The sequence below is a fragment of the Typopeltis vanoorti genome, chromosome 17 (genome assembly GCF_054136105.1).
Source record: "Typopeltis vanoorti isolate ZY-2024b chromosome 17, IOZ_Tvanoo_1.0, whole genome shotgun sequence".
In the NCBI taxonomy this organism is placed as follows: domain Eukaryota; kingdom Metazoa; phylum Arthropoda; class Arachnida; order Uropygi; family Thelyphonidae; genus Typopeltis; species Typopeltis vanoorti.
In genome coordinates, this window is record NC_143565.1 from 46,248,615 (window position 1) to 46,264,820 (window position 16,206).

Below are 16,206 nucleotides of genomic sequence, written 5' to 3' on the forward strand. Positions count from 1 at the left end.
GTCCTATAGATTTAGTCAACATCACAAATCATTCATCTCAGAAAATGTTTTTGTTATTCCCTCCTCTAGCACACCCATAATCATAGAATCACTATATTTTTCCCTCTTTTTTTCTTTTTGGTATTTATTTTAACTCTTAATATTTTCTCCTTTCTTAGCTTCCCTGATACTAAGAGTTTTCTAGTCTGTCCAACTCCTGTTTTATATTATAAAGCCCTTTTTGAAGCCATGAGATTTATGATTACATTGTGCTCGTGTGTGTGTGTGTTTTCCTCTACAATGTCCATGTTGCCTGTTCTCTCTTGCCTCCATTGTCACTACGCTTGCTGTATAATTCAACAATTAAATATAAAGTTGTTGGAAGTTTTTTCACTCGGTTATACTATAAATTAAAGATACCAAGAAATTATATACTTGGTTTAATCCTTGATCCAAGTGTCCTGAAGTATTTCAGGTTTGCACCTGAAGTATTTTCAGGACTGGGGCAACTCGTATAAGGAAGCTAATACTTCACATCAACTGCCTTAGTACATGTCCACAAGTAAATGTGCTTTGCATTATGCGATACTAAGGCAATTGATGTGAAGTCTTGGTTTTCTTATACGAGTTGCCCCAGTCCTGAAAATACTTCAAGCGCAAATTTTGTTTGCTTACACTTGGATAAAGGATTAAACCAAGTATATAATTTCTTGGTATCTTTAATTTATAGTATAACCAAGTGAAACAACTTTCTCTAATCCAGAGTAATTTAATAATAAGGTGTAACACCTTTTGGCAACTCTTATATGAAAATGTGACTTTTGCATTACTTCAACCATGGTATCACCTCTGGGTCTGGCTCTCACTAACGAGACCCCAATAAGGGTTGAAACCAGTTGGTAGTTTGATTCTAGGAGAGTAGAGTTTTTGTCTTAGGGAGCTTTTGAGCATCCAGGAATTTGGATCTGTTGGAGAGGCCTGTATTAGGGCTTCTTTGGCTGATGCTTTTCCTGGAGTATGAGCAGTTCTGCTTGGTGACAGGGGAGCCTGTCACTGAGCAGAGCCACCACTGAGTTAAATGATCTCTCAGGTCACTCATTGTTGGGTGATCTGAGTGATCGCACAAGTTTTTGGAGAGGTAACTCCACACTTAAACAGGGAAACCGGTCTGAGTAGTGACCCTTCCTATAATGCATAGCATTATACATGTCTGCAAGGAGATGTGTTTTGCATTATGGGATACTAAGGCAATTGATGTGAAGTCTTAGCTTCCTTATATGAGTTGCCCCAGTCCTGATAAAAATACTTCAGGTGCAAACTTTGTTTGCTTACACTTGGGTAAAGGATTAAACTAGGTATATCATTTCTTGATATCTTTAATTTATAATTAAATATATCATCATTCATCATAACGCTAATTACAGATATAGACCATATTGTTCAACCTGGCTTTCTCTTTCCAATTGGTTTATATTTTATTATTTGTTTAGGATATCAGGTGTTGGTCATTCGGTTTATATGTTCTATCCAATTTTGTTTGTAATTGTTTAGTTTTTCTTCTATTGATTTTATTTTTAGTTCTTTTGAAATATCTTTGTTCCTTTTTTTGGTCTAATAAGTGTATCTTGCAGTTCTTATGAATCTCATTTCACTTGTTTTTATTCTTTGTCTATCTTGTTTGTTTATTGCCCAAATATAGCTGTCATATAATAATCTGGGCACCTTTAAAGTATTGTATATTTTCAAGCATGTTTCTTTTTGTACAATATTTGGATTGAGAGTTCTATTTATCAGGTCTATAATCTGTAAAAATTTAAAAATTTTTAATTTTATGCCTTTTCTCCTTCATATGATATTTCACATCCAAGAGAGCTGAAAGTATTTATATGTTCTATTTTATTATTATTAATAACTATTTTACTTCTAACTCGAGTTTGTCCACAAAATGCATTGTTTTGTGGACAAACAATTGCATTTTGAACTATGAAAATATCCATAGTTTTATCTATGAATATTTTCATTCCAGTATCGATAACTATATTTTTTTCCATATTTATTCAGACACTTTTTCATTTATTTTTATTTCATTATCTTTGTATATATTCAATATTACATGTAGTGAAATATTAGGTATATTTATTCTTTGTAATATATAACAGTATATATCTTTTTACTTTGTCAAATCCGTTTTCATAATCTATAAACAAAAGATGAGTTTCTAAATTAAATCTTGTTCTTTTTTCTGTAAGTAGTTTTAAACAAAAAGCTTCAACCATTGTAGAGCATCCTTTTCTAAATCCATTTTGATATTTTGATATTCTAATAATATTTTTCCACTGTATATTTTCAATTTTTCATCAAGTATTCTACTATATATTTTGTAGCATGTATTCAATAAACAATACCTCTGTAATTATCAGGTTTTTTTATCCCCCTTTTAAATATTGGTATTACTATACTTGTATTCCATTCTATTGGTATTTGTCTATTTGCATATATTATTATTATTATTACTATTATTACGGGTATCTCCATGGAGTCAGTAGACTCATCGCAGGAGACCCAAACTAGCAAAACAATATCTGTCATATCTCTTCTTGAATTCATTTACAGACGAAGAGCTCACAACTAAGTCAGGCAATGAATTACACTCATTCACCACCCTGCAGGCAAAAAACCTTGTTCTGACACCTTTGTTAACCACACTCTTCTTTAATTTCCAGGGATGACCTCTTGTTTTTCCATCACTGTCACACAGCTGAAACATTTCTCCTGCATCAATCCTATAAAAACCTTTCAGTAATTTAAATGTTTCTATCATGTCCCCTCTTCTCCGCGTATCAACCAACCTCTGCAATCCACAAACTCTCAATCTATCAATGTAGGGAGCATTTTTTATCACTTACCAACTTGGTAACTCTTCTCTGAACCCTTTCCACAGCCTCCTCATCTCCAAGGAATCCAGGTGACCAGACCTGAGCACAGTAATCCAAATGTGGAAGTATCAACACTTTATAAAGGGAAATAATAGCCTCTTTATCTTTGGATGTCAGTGTGTTCCTCAACTACCAAGTAATCCTATGTGCAATCTTAGACACCTTAGCAATGTGTCCCCTGAACTTATCTCCCTATCTACCAACACCCCTAAGTCCCTAGCCTCATCAATCTCTTGGAGTACTGTTCCATCAATGTAGTACACAGCTTCTTCTTCTCTCATAGTCCTAAATGAACCGTTGGGTCATTCATGGCTGGTAGGTGATACTCTTTGCTAGCCTCCTCCAGTCATCTTGGTCTCTTGTTCTTGATGTCAGTTGAGAAAGGGAGGAATTTGTTCATTTTTTGATGTTATCAGTCCATTTTAATCGAGGTCAGCCCCTAACCCTTGATCCCGGAACGATTCCTTCTAAGGTTTGCTTTGGAATGCCATTAGCCCTCTCCACATGTCCGAACCATTTCATCTGTCTTCTTCTGATGACTGTCAGACTATTTTCCCTTTTTCTCCCATCTATTGAGTCAATCAGTTTTTGGACATTTTCATTGGTTTCGTGAGCAGTATAGGGAATTCTTAAAAGTCTTCTGTAAGTTTTCATTTCGAAAGACAGAAGTCTCCTCTCATCTTCCTTCAATAAAGTCCAGGCCTCACAACCATACAAAAGGACAGAATTCACCAAGGTGTCAATTAGTCTTAGTCTGGTTGTGATTGCCATTCTGTTATCTCCCCACAATGGTTTTAACTTCTGTAGGGCCACGGGTGCCTTAGCAATTCGGTATTTAATGTCGGTTTTTGAACGACCATCTTGACTCAACGTGCTTCCTAGATAAGTGAACTTCTTTACATTCTCAATTTGCTTATTGCCAATTTGTATCTTTAAGAATTCAATGTCTGATTTTGAGGTTATCATTGTTTTTGTTTTTTTTTTGTAGGTTTATGTATAATCCATATTTTTTTAATGTTCCGAAAACACGGCTGTTTATCTCTTGTAATTCTTCTTCACTTTCTGCCAGAAGATCGATATTGTCAGCGAAATGTAAGTTATTTATTCTTAGTCCACCAACTACTATTCCAGTGTCATATTCATAAAGAGCTTCATCTATGACATATTCCAGAAAACAATTAAAAGAAAGAAGAGGGGCAAGATGCATCCCTGTCCGGTTCATTGCTATAATTTTTAATTTCAATTCTCATATCAGATGAGGAATAAAGAGATTTAATAATCCTAACGATTTTGTTGTCAATACCATAATGTTCTAAAATTTTCCATAATGCCTCGTGCTATATTGAGTCAAAAGCTTTTTGAAGGTCTAAGAAGTTGTGACAGATTATTTTGTTATGTTCTATGTATTTTTCGCCTAGTATGTGTATTGTAAAAATATGGTCAATTGTACTTCTGGACTTCCGGAAACCTGCTTATTCATCTGATAGTCTGCTTTCTGTTTTCTTTTCGATTCTTGACAATAGTATTTTTAACAGGATTTTGCTTGGATGACTAATATGGCTTATTGTTCTACAGTTGCTACATTTATTGCTGTTTCCCTTTTTAGGGATAGGTACAAGGACAGAAGTCTGCCAATCAGAAGGCCAAGTCTCTGTGTTCCATATGTCCTGGAATAAATTTAGCAAGGTGTCTATGATGATGTCACCTCCTTCGCGTATCAGTTCCACTGTGACACCATCACTTCCCAGTGATATTTCAATTTTTGAGGAGCTAACTGCTGCAATAACTTCTTTTAATATTGAGTAATCTCCTTCCTCCGAACCTCCTGGCAAAATTCCGGCCAAAATATCATCGGTCAGTTGAAGGTCCTTTTGAAAAAGCTTGGTTGCTTGGTTCCATCTATCAATTATTTTCTGGTTGTCCGTGATAGGAGAGTTCCATCTTCATCTTCTGTGCTCCAATTAATTGCGGTAAAAGGTTTGGTTAGCTTATTGATAATTTGAAAAGCACTTTTAGAATTATTTTTATTTAAGTCCTTTGCATTCATCCAATATCCATAAGTTTCTAGCATGTTTGATTTCTTTTTTAATAATCTTAGTAATATTTTTATGCTGTTCTCTATTATCACCACTATTAATATGAGATTTCAAATATCTTCTTTCGTTGCATAGGTCCAAAATATTGTTGGTTATCCATGGTTTATTTATTTTCCTTTTGTATCCAAGAATTTCTTCAGCTGTCTCAGTTATCTTTTGTGAGAAGTATTTGGTTTTAGATTCGATACTATTATGTTTCTTGAAGCTTGTGTCAAAAATTTGTTTTAATTTGTATTTATATAGTGTATTTATTTGGGATCTTTTAATTTTTCTATATTATATCTTTTACAAGTTGATTTTGTAGGTAATCTTTCCCTCATTTTCATATTCACAGTTGCGATGACCATATTGTGGTCGCTGCCAATGTCAGCTCCAGGAAATGATCTGGTTCTTGTGAGGTTGATGGAGTTTTTAAATCTTGTGCTTACAAGGATAAAGTCAATTTGGTTGTGTATTTTACCATCAGGGGAAGTCCATGTCCATCTTCTGGAAGGTTTATGGGGAAATAGAGTGTTAGTAATGGTAAGTTCATTTTGTGAGGCAAAATTGATCAATTCAAAACCTCTTTCGTTTGTTTCCCCATAGCCATATGGTCCGACAAATGGAAGATAATCCTTGCTGATGTCTGTTCCAATTTTGGCATTCCATTCGCTCTGTACAATCAAAAGGTCTTTTCTATTCACTCTGGTGATTGTTGCATTAAGTTGACCATAAAACTTCTCTACTTCGGAGTCCTCATGATCTGTGGTTGGGGCATAGACCTGTATGATGGTGATATTGAGTGGCTTTCCTCTCAGGCGGACTAGAGCAATTCTGCTATTGATAGGGGTTGAATTCCATGACAGAATTTCGTGATTTCTGTATCAAAAACCCGACACCTTCCTTTCTGCTGCAGTCACATCCAGAGTAAAAAAGCAAATGTCCTTCATCTGTTGTTAGCTCTCCTGTTTTGGGCCATCGAATTTCACAAAGTCCCATAACAGTCCATTTATATCTTTTTAGTTCGCGTTGTAGTAATTTGAGTTGACCTGATTGTAGTAGAGTCCTAATATTCCAAGTTCCGGTCATTAAGTGGTTGCGGAGTCTGAATCTGGATCCAGTTTTTCCATTATTTTTGTCAGTGATAGTGGTAGTACCAGTCACTAACTTCGCATTGCCACCCCTAGAGCTGCTACCAAATGGCAACGCGGACCTTGTTGAACCTGCCGACGTCTGAGCTGGCATGGTGTGCTGTGGTAAATCCTTCGCCATGAATGTCTAATGGGCAATAAATTATGACAGATGGTGCCAATCTCCTCTTCTGTCTTTGCCTGCTAGCATTTAACTGGGCATAGTACACAGCTAGTAATGTTTTAATCCCAAAATGCACAACTTTACACTTTTCCACATTGAACTGACATCCATTATCTTTTGCCCATTCTACCAGCTTATTTAAAACATCCTGCAAACTTTCAACATCATCATGATTTTTTATTGCGCTACCCAACTTTGCATCATCAGCAAACAACTGAATATCTCCCTGTAAGCCATTTCCTATATCATTTATATACAAATTAAACAACAATGGCCCAAACACAGAGCCCTGAGGCACCACTGGTCACTTGCCTCATCCTGGACTCGGCTCCTCCATACACCACCTTCTGGTATCTCTCCCTGAGCCATTCTCCTATCCATATCACCAATTTAGTATCCATTCCATCTGCTCCAATTTGCGTAACAGGGTTCCATGGGGTATCCTGTCAAAGGCCTTAGCAAAATCCAGAAGTACCACTGTGTAGCCAGTTCCTTTGTCCAACTCAGATGTCATTCTATTATTAAAAGTTAATAGATTGCTAAGGCAGGATCTACCTTTAACAAAACCATGTTGGCCTCTATAGAGTATCATATCCTGATCCACCCATTCTTGAGTTTTGTCTTTAACCAACTTTTCCAATACTTTAACCACTACTCCTGAGATGGTGATTGGTCTGTAATTAACTATCGCAGTTTTAGAGCCACCCTTATGCAAAGGAACCACTTTGCCTAACTTCCACTCCCTAGGGACCATACCAGAGTTCAAACTTAAATTAAATATTCAAGTAAGAGGGGTTGACAATTCATTTGGAAATTCACGCAACACCCGAGCTGATATTCCATCTAAGCCTACAGCAGTGTTTGCATTTAAATTTTTGCAATATATTAAATACCTCTGATTTCTTAGCTTCAATTCTCCCATTAGTTATTGCTACAGGTACAGAGATATCCTCACTTGGGTGATAGACTTTTGAAAAGTGATCACTCAGTAACTCGACTATTACATCTGATTTTGTCACCTCAATACCATCAGCACCCACTAAAGTTATCCTTCCGAAATCATTCTTGCTTTTACTTGCCACATAGTGGAAGAACTCCTTCGGGTTACCCTTGATCTCATTGGCTATTGAAAAATTTTAATAATATCTGATGAAATTTTTTTCCAGCAAATTTATACAGTTTGGAGTTTATCCCATCTTCTCCTGCTGATTTATCATTTTTATTTTACTTAGGTTGTCTTAAAGATATGCACACACAAAAACAATCAGCTATGTTTACTTTTAAGTAAAATGTGCAAACTCAAATTTATGCTCTAAATATAAACCTACTGTTTAAAAAAAAAAAAAAACTCAACAAGTGCATGTTTTATCACTAATAATCTTGAACTCAAAAATTATATTTTATTGAAAATAATGTTTTCCATTTGTCCCGAAACACTTGATGGAAGGGGGTAACATGTCAGGTAACATATATATATATTTCAACATAGTACATTAGACTTCACTAAGCAAGTGAAATCTACTGCACTATGTTGAAATAAGTCTTAAACAGCAATATATATTAGTCATCTAAATTGTACTCGTAACAGTATTTTTTTTTTCTCATGTGTTTCTCAAATGTTTTTCCTCTGTGTGACATTGGCACCTACAGTATGATGACATAATGCAATATTGTGTTGAAAAAGATATGAGTGTATCTATAAAACTGCTGCAATGCTGGAAGCACAGCATTATCAGAATTGTTGCATATTATCAGCTTTCATGCTTCTAGGCAATACAACTGAAGGTCTAGTTCCAACCAGGAGAAATATCTCCAGATCATTACACCTTTGTCACCATACTTCACAATCAGAATGATGTTTTGGGATCAAGACACTCATCAAGAATCTGCACGCACACTTGCCTATTGTATGGCGGTATAATTTGGAATCATTCCGTATTCCATCCATGTTATTCATTATTCCTTTACACTAGTGTAATCTCTACTATCAATTGTCGTCATTTTTCTTTGTCATCGTTTTGCTCTTATGTGTGACTGTCCTCCCATAGAAACTGAGACTTCTTCACTGTCTTTGAGGAAAAATAATAAGAGGTGATACTTGCATAGTTTATAACCAGAAATGTGAAGCTTGATCTGAAACAAACTGTGACATGAGCCAGACAGAACTGGATCAACTCGACACCACCATCAAGCAAACTTAAAACTTTTTCATGTTGTGCCAGCCTGTTTGGCCAAGTGGATATATCTTTGGAATTCAACCAAACAGGCTGTGAGTTTTAATCTGAGTATTGGCACTGATGTTTCTGAATGTCTTTAGCTGATGAAATTCATCTACCATCCCTGTGTGAAATCACTACTTTACATTTTTTTTTGGAGAAAACCTAACTCTTAGCCCACTGTACTGCTAATGTACTATAGCTTTGTAATCTTTTTTCATTAAGATTCTCATTAAAAAATTAACATGGGCTTGCATTCAGGTTACTGTTACTATACAACACTTGATTCTTTTTTTTTAACTGATACAAGCTTCTTAACTGTTTTCAAATGATGATTGGTCATAAGCAGTGTTCTGTTTAAGCCAAGGAAGCAAATGCACACATCATAATGTCTTCTAGGCAGCAAATTAGATTGACCTGGGAAAAAGTACATAACATTTATTTATTCAACTGAAAATATTGTACATAAAATATGTCATAATCTTAGTTCTAATTTATTTAACCATGATAACTTAAAACTTCCAGTGGCCTTAAGTTTCTTAATGTCATTATGATTGTCTTATACCAATCTTTGTAGTGTATGCTTTGACATCTTGGCATAGTCAAACTTAAAATTCACACCCACTACTGATCTGTGGCATTAAAACTATGATAACAAAAACACTGCATTAGTGCATTGTCTTTGACAGTGACTGGGAGACTAAAATGTGTGTGCACGTGTGTGATGGTTGCTGCATGGCTATGCATACATGCAGCTTAGATAAAACATTTGTCATAAGTATGTCATGCCACCCATTGCACTCCTAATATATGCACAGTTTACAGTGCATTCACCTGAATATTCTTCAGTCTTTGCCAAGACAAAATTGCTAGTATGGATAGAGAAAAAGGAAAACTCTCAACTTGAGAAATCAGTGTTTAAAATGACTTTTCCATTACTTTCTATTCGATGTTCTGATTCATTTTTGTGGATCCTTATACTATGAAGGAATTCAGGAAGATGATTAGTGTTAGTTTGCTGCTGTGTTCTGGTCAGATTTACACATTATAAGTTAAGTTTTAAATAGTTTCTTTCTATTAATACCAACTAATTATTAACATGCTCTTGCATGCTAAGTTTCACAATTTCTCTAAAAACTGATAGAATGACTAAATATTTGTACTTGATAATGCTTATGTTTTAATGATTGATTAGTTTCACTTATTTGAACATTTTACCTTTCATAGAATCAATCCTATTTCCGGTGTTTTGGAAGACTATGTATATATAATTCGAGGCCTTTTGGACTTGTATGAAGCTTGCTATGATCCATGGTGTATCGAGTGGGCAGTTCAACTACAGGAAACACAAGATAGACTGTTTTGGGATACTGAGGATGGAGCATATTTTAATAGCATCTCTACAGATTCTTCTATTGTTTTACGGTTAAAAGAAGGTAGGTCAGGTCAGGTTTCATAAAGAACATCAAAGCTGTAAGGACAAATAAGGAATAGGAAATGCAAAAAAATAAATAAATAAAATAAATGTTTATATGTTTACTAATATAAATCATATCAAATGTAATAAAAGATAGAGAAACATTTCTTTCACTAAGATGTAGAAATGCTTTGAGAAAATTTGGAGAAAAGAATATAATTAATGGTAAGTAAGTGATGGATTTATGTTCAGGACATGGAATAATCATTGCTAATACCATGTTCCATTGTGTAGATGTGCGTAAATTCAATTTGAGAGAATAAGGAAGAATAAAAAAAATCTTTTCTGATTATGATATAGTTGTTAGCGATGTGTTCAGACTTATTTTGAATATAAAGATATATGGGTGATTGAATAAGAAGTGTTCACCTAGTTTTGAGCAGGATAAAAATAAGAATATCACAATGAAAAGAAAAAATCTGTATAGAAGTGGGGATTTGAATCTTAAGTTTACTTTCATAAGCAAACTTAGACTCAAATCTACAGGTATTATTGAAGAAAAATTGAAAGAGTTTGAAAACAACAAAAAAAAAAAACCTTAGAGACCTGGCAGAATCCAAAATAAATTCGATTAGGGAAGCATGTGGTGAAGATGCCTGTAAGAATAGAAAAATCAGAACTTTGTAGTGGTTTCAAGAATTAAGATGCAAAAGAAAAAAAAAATTGTACTGAAAAGAAGAAATATTGAAATTCTTGAAAGCCACTATAGGTCCCATGGAGAATACAGAAAAAAAATGTATGAAAGTTAAATTATGTGCAAATTTCCACTCTTCCATGACTAAACAAGAGTCATGGAAAGATTGGAAAGAATATAGAAGATAAATATCATTGGGAGTAGAAAAGCAGTCAGAAATCTGATAGAAAGGTTGCTGGAGTAAATATCAACCAGAAATGCTTAAATATGGTGGTATAAAAGAGTTATACTCCCAAATAAATCCATTTCAACTGTTCAGGAGACTCTTAATTAAACTGAATTACTACTATAACAAATGCATCATGAAAATCAGTAATAAAAAATACAAACACCGAAAACAGGCAAGCACATGGAAAATATTAACTGCATTCTCACTGAACCTATAAAACAAGTAACATATTCTAGCTATTTAGGCACAATTTTTAATGAAGATGTCAAATTAATATGGATATAGCTAAAAGACTAAGCAGAGTTGTTACCGTCGAATAAATAAATTTATATGGCATAAGAGAAATAAGTCAAAATACTAAACTATCAGCATACAAGATGATGTTCAAATTGGTTTTAACTTAGATCTGAAAATTGGGTTAGAAATAAACATTGATCAAAGACTAAATACCACAGTTCTGAGGAAAATTAGGAGAATAAACAGATGTCATCAATAGAAGAATCATTAAAAATGAAGATATTAAAAGGAACTGGATATCTTAAGCATTCAAAAGGTATAAGCAGAGCTAATGGAAGTTGGAGCAATCATTTAAAAGAAAAAGAAGAGTTAGAAAATAAATGTATAATGCTGGGAAATAGAGAGAAAAATCCAGAGGAAGATAATCTAGATGGATTGATGGTTAGAAGTTGGAAGAAAGTTGTTAGGAAACTAGTACTGATAAAAACTTGTACTGTCATATACGAGGGCTGTTCAATAAGTAATAAGACTAATTTTACTGTCGCGAAACCACTCATCACAATATTAATTTCTGTGGAATAAAGAAATGTTGCTGTCTGTATTAACAAAAGAGGTTAATAGATGGCATATACTGGCTGATGTGCCAGAGTGTCACGTGACTAAATGCACGCTTGTTTCAGCGCACCTACGAGTCGTGACCAGTCGTTGAAATGGAAGCATCCTTGGAACAGCGTTATGCAATTAAATTTTGTGTGCGTTTGCAAAAATCGGTATCGGACACTTTTAACATGATACGCGAAGCTTTCCACGATGAAGCAATGTCGAGGGCAAGTGTTTTTCACTGGCATAAAACTTTTAAGGAAGGAAGGCAAAATGTGGAAGATCTTGAACGTGAGGGAAGACCTTCAGCTTCCATCACAGAGACAATGATCAACACAGCACCGATTATCATCAAGGAGGATCGCAGAATTACAGTACGCCAGCTGCATGTTGTCCTGAATATTTCTGTGGGAAGTGTTCACTCAATCATGGCTGAACATTTGGGACTGAAACGTGTTTGCGCTCGATGGATTCCCAAACTCTTGACACCGGAGCAAATGCAGCATCGAGTGGATGTGTGCACAGAATGGAAAGAAAGACTGGAACAAGAAGGCGACAATTTCTTAAAATGCATCATTACAGCAGATGAAGCTTGGTTGTATCACTATGACCCTACAAATGAAACAAAGCAGTGAATGGAAGCATCTGTCTTTGCCTACCCCCAAGAAAGCAAAAACTGTAAAATCGGCTGGGTAAAGTTATGACCATAATGTTTTTTGACTATGAAGGCATCGTTTACCAACATGCTGTAGAACTCAGGAATACTGTAAACGGCTCATACTATGCGGACTGTACCATTGTCCATTTTATGGGCAATGGTACAGCACATCAAAAGGAAGCGTCCATTGCTGAAGAATGGCTTCTTATTGCACCACGATAATGCAAGGCCACATATTGCTGGTTGTGTAGTGGACGTTTTGCAGAAGAACAACATAGATATCCTACCACACCCTCCATACAGTCCTGATCTCGCACCGTGCGATTTCTGGCTGTTTCCTCAGCTCAAGAAACCATTAAGAGGCTGCTATTTCGAAAGCAACAAAGCATGTGTAAAAGCTGCGGAGGCGGTTTTGAAAGAACTCTCAAAAAACAGACTTTCACATGTGTTTAAGAAGTGGACGCATTGTTGGGACAAATGCATCGCATCTCACAGTAGTTACTTCAAAAAAGACCATGTAAATGATGACAATTAAAGGTAATCTGTTTTCTGTATAAATATAGTCTTATAACTTATTGAACAGCCTATGTATATGTACATCCCTTGATCCATATCAGGAAGTAATGAAAACTCTTTATCCTTCTCAAAAGCAGTACACAGTGGGCATCTGTTACTGTTTACTCCCCTCTCCCTCCTTTATGGATTTTCAATACCTCTACAGACCATTCATTGCTTTTTCACATCATTGTTGTAGTGTCTATGCTGTTGGATGTTTGGCTCATATGTAGCTTCCCTTTCAGAAACCAAGAATGTGTGGCTCTTTACATTGTGTCCTGCTGCTAAGAACCTGTGTAGGTGACTCTTTGAAGTCCTGGTTGATTGTTTCCACACTGAACTGCCAAGATTACTGTACCATTCTTTTGAGCATCCTATGGTCATTTGTGTTAGCTGACCATCTTCAGCACATTTAGCAGTTGGTGAAAGTTGGAAGAAGACAGTTTAAAGAAGAATTTCACTAAATTTTGCTGTTTGTGTTAATTTCTTAATAAATGACCAAAAAGCCTAGAATAAGATTGATAAATACAATTAGTCAAGATAGTTAAATAATTTGGAGTGTGGGGGACTAAAAGATTTGAATTTTTGAATTCAGGGAGCCAAGATGTGACATTTTTAAGAAGTCTTGTTAAGTTTTTTCTGGGAATTAGTGGAATCATAATCTTAGAAGTTTTTAAGTGATGTGGGCTCTGAGCAACACAGTCATTTTTCTATTATAATGGCTAGTATTAAGGACCACATGACATTACCTTTATCAGTGCTAGTAATTATTTTTATTTTATCTTTGCACAATTCATTTTTATATATTTTTTTATGTTGAGCCCATACACGAGAGGTTGGTAGATCAACCTATAGTACATTAATACCATGTATGAGTTAGGAAAGAAGGTACTTGTTCACATTTGATTTGAATGACTGTATATTGTATTCCTTAGGGAATACAAAAAGGGGAAGACTGTTTGTTCCATAGTACAGCAGTTGCAGGGATGGAGGAGGAGGAGAAGAAACTTGTTCTGTGGGTTTCAAGGTGCACTGTATAGGGAGTGTTGAGCAGCAGCTGCATGTGTTCCAGTGAGCATAGTACTAAGTGGAGGAATTATTGACGTTATTTCAGATGAACATTTTAAATGTCCATCTGAATTTTAAATTTGTAGAAAACACATAGTGCGGAGACCAACCGTCAGTGTGAAAGTGGGGGGAGTGAATTGGTAAGAGATGGGTCATTAATAAGTTTGATTGCTCCCCTCTGTATTGAGTCAAGCATTTTGAGGGAGCTTTTAAGGACCCCACCACATATGTGAGAGCAGTATTCGATGGTTGAGCGGATTTGTGATTTGTATAAGGTTAACAGCTGTTCAGGGGGTGGACATCTTGAGCAAAAGAGAAATCCTAGTTTTTTAGAAGCTGAGGATGCAATGGTTATGTGTTTATGCCAGGAGAGGCTTGATGTCAGGGTAATTTCAAGAAGGGAAATCTCAGATTGTTTGGAAATTTGGGTGTTGTCAAAAATAATACTGGGAGAAAATGGTTCTTTTTTATGAGAAATAACAGTACCGGGTTTTATTAGCATTGAAATTGACTAGGTTATCTGAACCCCATTGGAGGATGGTTTGGAGTTCTAAATTGAGGGCAGTGATGGTTGCTGTTCTGTAGGTTGAGGTGAGTTGTGTAGAGTAAAGAAAGGGAGGAGTGCAGTGTGCTGTTGTTTGCAAAGCTTGTGGAACCCTGGCATTAGTTGATTGTTGAGAGGAATCATCCACCACCACACATATAGTGTGCATCTAGACAGAAAGCTATCAGTCCAGCTACAGAGGTCTTGAGATAGACCAAACGATGGCAGCTTTCTTAGTAAGTCTTGCTGCCAGACCTGGTCAAACGCCTTGGAGATATCAAGTGCAACCACCTGAGATTCGCCAAACTTCTCTATGGCATTTATCCAGAGATCAGTCAGTTAGTTAGTTTTGTATGATGATACAACGGCCTTGAGTCCCTTTTACGGGAAGGTATGGCACTATCCCAATCCCTCCAAATTTTATCCGGGCTCAGGACCGGCATAGCTGACAAATCAGGCCTATGGCTGGGTCAGTATTCCTGACTGTAATCCGTGTGTTCATGGGGCCAGTTTGCCTGCTTGTGGGATGAAAAACCCCAGATAAACTTGCGGAAAAAACCCTGCTGTCCACACCCAAGACCGGCTAACTCGGTGACATATGGCTGAGGAAGATCCTTAAGCTCCTCACGTCGTCAACAGGAATCAAACCTAGGACACTCCTTCCCCAGGCATATGGTTGTGAAGCGCAAAGCCACTAGGCTAACCGTGCAGACCCAGAGATGGGGGACATATGTGAGCAGATCTCCTGTTTTATCAGCGGTGGCAGAATCCATACTGGCAGTCGTTGATTAAATGAGTAGCTTCAAGGTAGTGTAGGAGTTGGGAATTGAGGATTTTTTTCATTACTTTAGACTGAGGTGAGTGAGATGGGGTGGTAGTTGGACGGCAGTGACTTGTTGCCCTTCTTGGGAATGAGTTGAATATAGGCCAATTTCCAGGCTGTGGGATAGATACCAGTGGAGTAAGACATTATATTATTATTATCTGAGACCTCCAGGGAGTCGAGGACTCATCAAGGGAGGTAAATTACCCAATGTAAATTACCCAATCCAGCTATCATACCTTCCCTTAAATTCATTTACACTAGAATGCACTCACTACCCTTAAGGGCAAATTATTCCACTCACTCACTGCTCTCTGGGAGAAAAACCTAGCTCTTACTCCTTTTGTGACTGAGAACAACCTTAACTTCCATGGATGCCCCCGTTTTCTCTCCCTGCCTTCCATATAATGAAAAATTTCACGATTTGAAATGCTATAACACCCATTCAAAAGTTTATAGACCTCTATCATATTGCCCCTCTTTCTCCTGTTAACCAGATTCTGCAGTCCTCATACTCACAATCTGTCCTCATAATCTAAATCCCATAATCCGGATATAATCTTTGTAACTCTTCTTTGCACCCTTTCCATAGCTTCTTTATCCCCTTGGAACCCAGGAAACCAAATCTGCACACGGTAATCCAGGTGTGGTCTTATAAAGAGGCAAAAATCACTTCCTTATCCTTACATGTCAAGGTTTGCTTCAACATAGCAATTATCCTCTGAGTTGTATTTGCAAATTTTGCTATGTGACCTTTGAACTTTAAATTCTTATCCACCAATACACCAAGATTCTTTGCCTCTTCAGTTTCTTGTAGCATAACCCCGCTAATATAATATGCCGCTGGAACTCTAATCACAC

General features: G+C 36.3%; 1 protein-coding gene across 2 annotated transcripts in view; it reads left to right on the forward strand.

Annotated features, from left to right (window-relative positions):
- The window catches only part of LOC150097359 (spermatogenesis-associated protein 20), a 158,516-nt gene that overhangs the window by 130,552 nt on the left and 11,758 nt on the right, over nucleotides 1-16,206 (forward strand). For both annotated transcript variants that reach the window (XM_090407484.1, XM_090407485.1), the window contains exon 12: nucleotides 9,748-9,956. In XM_090407484.1, the coding sequence (XP_090263610.1) occupies nucleotides 9,748-9,956 (209 nt within the window). The remainder of the gene's footprint in view (nucleotides 1-9,747; nucleotides 9,957-16,206) is intronic.